Source organism: Antrostomus carolinensis, unplaced genomic scaffold (genome assembly GCF_000700745.2).
Source record: "Antrostomus carolinensis isolate BGI_N321 unplaced genomic scaffold, ASM70074v2 scaffold29074, whole genome shotgun sequence".
Classification (NCBI taxonomy): domain Eukaryota; kingdom Metazoa; phylum Chordata; class Aves; order Caprimulgiformes; family Caprimulgidae; genus Antrostomus; species Antrostomus carolinensis.
This window is the reverse complement of record NW_010310554.1, coordinates 21,397-29,532: the sequence shown is the minus strand read 5'-3', so window position 1 is coordinate 29,532 and position 8,136 is coordinate 21,397. Positions and strand designations below refer to the sequence as shown.

General features: G+C 38.3%; 1 protein-coding gene across 5 annotated transcripts in view; it reads right to left on the bottom strand.

Annotated features, from left to right (window-relative positions):
- Positions 1-8,136, bottom strand: part of SPTAN1 (spectrin alpha, non-erythrocytic 1) — a 47,727-nt gene that overhangs the window by 20,692 nt on the left and 18,899 nt on the right. For 3 of the 5 annotated variants that reach the window (XM_029084624.1, XM_010166462.2, XM_010166463.2), the window contains 8 exons: positions 7,331-7,423; positions 6,830-6,964; positions 6,214-6,362; positions 4,745-4,804; positions 2,367-2,565; positions 1,447-1,551; positions 646-669; positions 263-298 (listed from right to left, as the gene is read on the bottom strand). In XM_029084624.1, the coding sequence (XP_028940457.1) occupies positions 263-298; positions 646-669; positions 1,447-1,551; positions 2,367-2,565; positions 4,745-4,804; positions 6,214-6,362; positions 6,830-6,964; positions 7,331-7,423 (801 nt within the window). The remainder of the gene's footprint in view (positions 1-262; positions 299-645; positions 670-1,446; positions 1,552-2,366; positions 2,566-4,744; positions 4,805-6,213; positions 6,363-6,829; positions 6,965-7,330; positions 7,424-8,136) is intronic. The other 2 variants (XM_029084625.1, XM_010166464.2) reach the window with 1 other exon arrangement.

The window sequence follows — 8,136 nt, the reverse complement described above, 5'->3', positions numbered from 1 at the left end:
GCTGAATGCTCAACAATTTTTTTTGTAACAGGCTTGTTGAAGTGAACAAGCAAGGTGAAATCAAAGTCACTAACCCTAAATCAACACCAATTCAAATACTTGCTGAGACTAGGACACCATTAAAATCACTTGGTCAACAGTCTGGGGGGGGGGGGTAAGAAAAGAAAAAAGGTATGTGAGAAGGTGTATGTTCTAAAAAAGATGATGTGCTGTAGTTTCTGTTTCACTTTCCTGTTGTGTGCTACTAAGTAATGACACCTACCTTCCAAGGAGAGGCTGTCTTTGAATCAGTTTCATCCTGTTTGAAAATGTGAAGAAACAGCTTTAAATAGGAAGCAAAATCTAAACCCATCAGAATATACGAAAAATCTTTCAAAGTTTTCCATGTTCGATCCTTAACAGAGTAAATAATTTTTTACAAGGAAGTGTATCTGTCATTTTGGGTTATCCTGCTCTGCCTTGATCTGTGACGTGGGGTAAGACACTTGGGAAACAAAAGGATCAAAGATAAGATAATCTTTTTATGTCCATTCAAAGTCATTATTGAGTTCCTTCATGGAAATGGACTACAATTATGGCTGAACTTCTACTTGTACATCCCAAACCTGTTACAATTGCCACGGTATCTCAGAAATCAACACTTACCCTGGGCATCATACCATACACTTCCTGCAAAGGAAGAGGGACAAACAGAAACAACTTGTTATTTTCTAATAGGAAGAAAAGTTTTACTGTTTTTGAGAACATGCTTTTGAGAACATTTCTTCTACAAATTGGTTATCAGCATGTCATTAAGCCAAATAGTGCTTGCACAACCTAAATGTAGAAATGAGAGTTAGACTACTCAACCATCTACTGTAACACATCATCTTAGAGCTCAGAAAATAAACCAGCTGCTTCAATACTCTGTTGGCACCAGATAGAATTATTTACAGAAATAGCACAAGTATGTGAAAAGCTAGAGGAAAAAAAAAGGTATGTTACTAAAAAAAAAAACAAAACAGAAAATGCACAAAACCCCTGCACTGTAAGCTGAGCTCTTGCTTTTATTTCCCTTTTTCCCTAGCGTTCCTCACCATTTTTCCTGCAAAGAAATAAAGGCTGAAACTTCAAATTTATAGAAAGCAAAGCTAATGCATGGATTCTCCATGACTTTAAATATTATTTCAAAGACTTTCCATTCCTAAAAAAAGAAAAAAGCTCTAGATGGTACAATTTGCTTTAGCACTATTCAAAAAGAAACAATTCCAAGGGTACCTTTGTGATGGCCACATTACAGAACAGGCAATGAGCACCTCTGGTGAGAATACCAGTATTAGCTGCCCAGAGAGCAAAAACGAACAGCTAGAATCTTGGAATGACACACAAAGAGGAAGACAACAGACAAAAGGAAAAAAGTCTTGTGCTTCTCAAGAGGATTAGACTAAGTCAGAAAAAAAAGTGGACCTGTTGCTGTACTGCTTGCACTTCATCTGCCATCAACCCTTCTGACTCCAGGTCATTCGCAACCTTGTTTATGTCCTTCAGACGTGACTCGTTAGCTTTTAAATCCTGCACAGAACAGTAAAATATCGCAGTGTTAACATCCACACAAGCAAAACACATGGAACAAGCTGGCAAACCAGGGCCAAAAAGCATTCAGGAATTCAGCACACTTGACCTTTACAGTTACCAGTGAATTTACAATGCAGGAGAGTCAAGGCCAAGACACTCCAGCTGCCAGTGCCGAGCATCAACGGATTAAAGAAACACACTATCCGAGTTTTCCATACACAAAGTTAATCAATCACCAATCAGGAATGGAATACACATTTAAACTCTCAGGTACACAACATCACCAACATAAAGCTCAAAACCGATCGACCATATTACTGCATGAATAAGTTAAAAAGTAAACTTTAAAAGTAATTTGACTAAGACACTTATATGCTTCCAGTCAGACTGACAGAGAGCTTTCTGTAAAGCAGAAAGGGAACCTAGTTAAAAAATAGTAGTGGAGCACTTGTGTTTAAATTTTAATAGGTGACACATTTTAATTTCAACCATTAGTTTATTGTAAAAGAACCCAAATCCAGTAACTGCTAACTATTTTCTCAGCTACAATACTAGATTAGCTAATCTCACCTGGGATTCCCTCTATCCTCACAAAACAAAATTACAAAAAAATGCATATATACCTTTTTATTTCCAATCAAGGCTACATATCCTTCTCAGCTATGCTCAACTATGAAAAATTATCATGGACAGATGATCTAGTTGGAACTAGATGATCTTTAAGGTCCCTAACCATTCTATGATTCTATAATCAGAAAGCGTGGGGGGAGAGACCAAAACCAACACACACATTATGCAGCGTGACAACATACCTTCTGAAAGTCATCAAATTTCTTCTGTAGCACCTCCACCTGCTCCAGATCAGCACCCACTTCCTCATTTGTAAGTGCAGCTTCCTTCTCATTGATCCACTGCTGAAGCTCATTAGCTTCACGGAAAAGCATAAATTTTTTACAACTTTTTTCTAGCATGCCTTTACGTTTTTCTCCCAGCTCAAGAAGAGAGTGATACCTGGAAGAAGCAGAAAAGGAAAGCAGGGGGAAGTCAGACTGAATTGAGCAGAGTCACAATAATCTACCAAGTACTGGTATCACCAAAGATGTCAGAAATCCCTGCAGTCTACACTGTTCTTCTACAGAACGGTCTACTTGTACGTGATTAGGGAAATGCAAACTGTACACCTCTCCTCCACGTGGATATCACACCAGAACCAGTTCTCCCACATGCAACACTTCACTGGGCAAAAACAAACCCAAGTCGCAGCTTAGGTCAGGGTAGGCTCTTAAGCTACAGCAGCACTGCAGTGGAAGAAGGACTCCATAGGGTCTTACTTTCTGAGATGTATTTTCCTACAGTAGATCAAGTTTGTCATCAGATTATCAAAATCCACTAGCCTCCCAGCTACTGGACATACACGTCTTACCTAGCTATTATTCAGTGCAAAATCTGCTGAATGTTTTTTTTTTTTAAAAAAGGTGTTACTTCTTTGATAACATAATTATATTCAACTGGGAAATCCATGAAACTCATTTCACGTACAAAGTTCTTATACCTGTGGAATTCCCAACATCATCAGTGAAGTTACTCCTCATTTACATTAGAATAAATGCAAAGTAAAACCTCTAAAATGTTTAAATTGGTTTGAACAGGAAATTAAACCTTAGAAGACCAGCCATGTACTTAAAACCACAAGAAAACTAATGTCTCCTATTTGATTCCTGGTAATCAACTAGATGTAGACAATCCTACAAGACCTTTCCCACGCTATCACTGATAAAGGCCAGCAGAAGTTTTCCAGTCATTGATCCTGAATTACAGATCTCTGCAATGCATAATGCCTGTTTCTAAAGAACCTGCCTTCAGAAAAGCCACATCCTTAACACCCATTCTTACTGTTACTCTGCTTTAAATCTTCTGGAAGATGAGATATTCCAGTTGCATCTGGATGATATATTTATATCCTGAATCAGACTGCACATTGGTCTTCTACAGTTACCAACAGCAGCAACTGATTCTTATTATTAAGCCATGAAGATGCCCATTCTGACGACACCACCACACAACTACACCTCCCAACTTGAAGAGCTCCATGGTGTAACGTTTTGCTAATCAATAACTCAGAGATTACAAAGTCTGTTGAAGAAAGTCCTTGATGGCCTGGGCTGTAATGTCTATACATCAAATTGATAATCAACTCTTAAGTCTTGCCACGGAAGCAGAGACTTTGTGGTTTCCTGTCTATCCTGGTTTAAGGCTGGATAGAAAGGAACTAAGAAACTTTTATCTGAGGTTTGAATAGAAACATTCTACCCTGACTTGAATGTGCTACTGCATGCAGGAAAACTCTGTTCTGAAGCCTGCCCCAGCTGCAGATGTTTGCCTCAGCATACAATTTTAGGCATTAAATACTTGTTAAGTTCATGGAGGAGCTGGGGCAAAATTCCTTTAGAAGCAGCCCTTTCCTCAAAGTTGCTTTGCAACGCTCCAGAGATTAACATAATACTTTCACTTTTGATTCTCAATAGATATATGCTCTGGGAAAAGCCAGTGAGGCACAGCCAATGAACTCTATTGCTTTGCATCTCCCAGGAACTTTCAAGACTGTAACAGAAACTTGGTATTTTTTCTAGGAGACATGAACACAAGTTTGAAAAGTAAGTTAATGTTATAATAAAACCCAATCATCAGATATAAACAAACAAATGCTTTTCTACTACTCAACGTGAATGTTACTTTATATAATAAACTATGGTAACTCCACCCTTCCCAAACTCTAAGGCATTAATATGTGACATAGAATTGGTTATATATATATTTTTTTCTATATTTATATAAACAAATTAATATTTATATCTGCACCTCAGAAAATACAACAGATTCCTTTTTAGAGAAAACAGTCTAGATATCACTAAAGCCTCATTTGGTAAACAAAATCAGCATAATGGAAAATAACATCATCAACCAATTTAGCAGTGCAGAGGTCAGCAACAAGATAAGCAGCTGGCTGGATGGCTGGCTATAAAGAACACATGAAACACATACCATGACACTCATCTAAACTAAAATAATTCACATTGCAGAAATTGCTTCCTTCAAGTCTCTTTGGAGCAGCTTTCCCAAAGAAACAAAGGGAGAATAAACAGTGACAGTATGGAGACAGCATGGTTTAGAAAGGGCTAATCCTACTCACAGTTCTTCGACCTGTTTCATACGCAGAGATACACTGCCGACTTCCTTAGTTATGAGAGTCCTGCACAGACAGAGGGAGCACAGCAAATGCATGCAAAAAATTAGTCAGATTAACAAAAATAATGAAAGCAGCAGCTCCATCCATGGGTTGTCTGTGGTAGGAGATGGTTAAGAGTTCACATTTAAATGGAGAAAAATTAGGTGTCATTGAGAAGCAAACAAAGCAAATCAGACCAGGAGTACAATTCACAGAAGGAAACCTCAGCAGTACAGTTGAACTCTCTCTATAAGGTCTCCTCATTTCCTGACCATTGTGCCATGTGACTGTAAACTAAAGGGTGGTTCCCCCTCCTTGGCTCTAAAATAAGGCATCCCCTGTTCTAGTTCTTAAAAACAGAACTTTTAACAGAACTTAAAAACAAAACTCTTCTTTCTATGCAAAACCATAAAGTTACACATTATTAAAATCTTGAACATTGTGTCACAATTTTTCAGCATCCTTTCATCTCACTGGTACAAGCTTTTTTGTTTGGTTGGTTGGTTTGGGGGTTATTTGTTGGCTGTTTTTTGGTTTGGGGTTTTTTTTGTTGTTGTTGTTTTTTAAAAAATTATAAAGAGAAAGCTAGTAATTATTGTATGTGACTGTAATAACTGGTGACTCAAAACAACTGAGTGGGAAGCAACTCTCATGTAGAATGACAGCATAGCTGTGCAAACAGATGGGAGTATTCATAGAACTTTCAGCTTTAGCTTCCAAGTGGCTTGATAAGATGAGCCAGTAGCTCACAGCTATCTCCCACAGCCCTTGCTTGAACTAATCTACAACCACCATGTGCTTTAAGAGGTCGTTACCAAGCAGTCATGCAGTCTTCTCTATTTGCAATGACATGTTCCTCCTTTAAAAGAGGAGAGAAAAAAAAAAAGGAGGGGGGGGGCACGTTTTAGCCCATGTAATGGCAACAAATAATGGCACCACATTTCAGGAAAAAAATGTAATGAGCTAGCACCAAAGCAGCCACAGCTCCTAAGGAGGTCACCTCCAGAGGCAGCCCTGTATAGGGAGGGTACTGTACTTTATGTAACCAAATATAAGAAAGCTTTTCAAAACGATCACACATTAAGAAATGACAACTACAAATACAAGAGCTGCTTAGGACAGATATAACTCACAAACAAGTTTAAGTTGTTAGGTGCAACAACAAAAGGAACAGATAAAATACTGAAGTCAGACAGCAAGTTGAGTTCTAGTGTCATGAGTTTTACAGTTAAAAAATGGGAAAAGCAACAAGAAAATCTAGAATAAGATTAAAACAACTCAATTTGGTGTCCCTGGTAAAGGAGCTCCTTGTTTTGCTCCAATTAATTACTCCCTAGTGTAAGAGGCATTAACCTAAACTTCTGGCATACGTGAGGCAAAGGCCAAGCCAGCAAATGCTGGATGGGTGTCATATCTCATCAGTTAGATCTTACTGGTTGTCAATTTGCTCCTGTCGCAATGCTATGCTGCCTTGCTCCTCCAGGAGATTCTCTCGGGATGCAGACTGGGCAGGATCTAGTTTTTTCACATAGGCAGCTGGTACAAAGCCCTGACGGTCATTAACTTCAACTTTCCACCAGTCCTGGGGGGGGAAAAACAAAATAAAACAAAAAAACAACCACTATGAGGCAAGAATCAAGTATGCTGAGCAACTGTAAGCTGCACATTAGAGGCTTCTATTAAATGAAGACAAGAAAACCAGTGATGAGCACAACAGTTTGCTCTTTTTATGGAGATAATTTCAAACAAACTGTCTCTTGAAGATATTCAAGTCTTACTCCCACTTCTCCCCTTGTGTTTGGTCAAAAATTCCTCAACAGTAGGGAAATAAGTTTTCTGACAGACACATGCCCTATAGCATACGTTGTTTACCTGACTTAGCAAAGTTGGCAGCTATAGAGGAGTCATGAGAATGAGCTGAAGAGGTATGCCACAGTGCTGAACAGGAACATGGACTAAATGTGCAAATGCTTTAACGTCTTTCAATGCTCTTATTTAAATAAATAAATAAATAAAGGCAGCTCAGCAAACCAGCAGTCAAGAGCATACCTTGTTGGTGCTGTTGAGTAAGGTGAGGATATCTCCCTTTTTCATAGTCACCTCCCGAGGACTTTTCTCTTGGTAATCATAGAGTGCCAGAACAAGTTCTTTTCCAGTTTCATCATCTGTGGGAGCAACTTGTTGCTAACAAAGAAAGAGCAAAAGAAAAATGAGTTGTTCCATGTTCATTACAATCCATGTAGTTGTCCTGAAAAATATTTCAGCCTTAGTTAAAGCTACTGTAGTGCCTTAAAAGTATTCTTGTTGAAACACGTAAGACTTATTTTAGGTGCTGTCTGAGCTCAAACCTTGAAAACCACCACATTATCCTGTTTTCTTCCAATGCAACACAGCTGCCTGGTATGATTACAAAAACAGACCACTAAATTTTTTGAGAAAAATCGAGTACAGTCCACAATAAGTTCTCAAAACCAACAACTGTTATTAAGCTTTGTCTTTACCTTCTGCTGACCCAAGAATTCCAGCAATGTGATTAGCATCTTTCCTTACCCTGCATGACTGGGCCTGTTCCCTTAATGCCTGTATGCTACTGCCGTAAGCAGAAAGATCAGACATCAAAGCTTCGTGTTTCTTCAGCAGAGCCTGAAAGTGAATGATAAAAAACAATATGTACACCTAGCCATTTTACAAATACCAGTCTCCTTAAAATACATACTTTGGCTCCATACACAGGGAATGTGGGTTTTTCAGAGCTGCCAGTCTGATGACTCTCATGAGAATAACCACTTCTATTTATTCACAGGCTAGATAGCTGTCCAAATACTTCTGGTGCTTTTCCTCTACCTTATCTCAGAAACATTCTTTTGTCCTGACCAGGATGCACCACGTATCACTCTGGAAATAGCATTAAGTTTGAAAGTATATCTTTAAACTGCACTTCATTTTGATGAAATGTCAGTCAGCAGTGTCTGGGATGTGGTGTTTGGCTGCAGAACCATACTAGTAAAATAACTCCAGACAAAAAATTACTTACAGACCAATGAGCTGTTGAAAAACAGACTCATGCTGAAATGCAACATCACACAAGGAATTGGCTGATATTAGACTCACAATACTTTACAAAAACCCTATTAAAGTGAATACAAATGTAAAGTTTCCTCACAATTTGTTTAATACACTGAACAGCAAAATTTCATGTGCAATAACTAAGACACAGGAAAAACTGTCAGCTTTTGACTTTGAGACAAAATTCAGCTTGATGGAAGAATCTTCTGCCTTTTTTCTTATGAATCCTGAAATTAGCAGAGCTCCTTATTTTTTTTTACCACCAGACAAATCCTCACTCTGTTTATGCA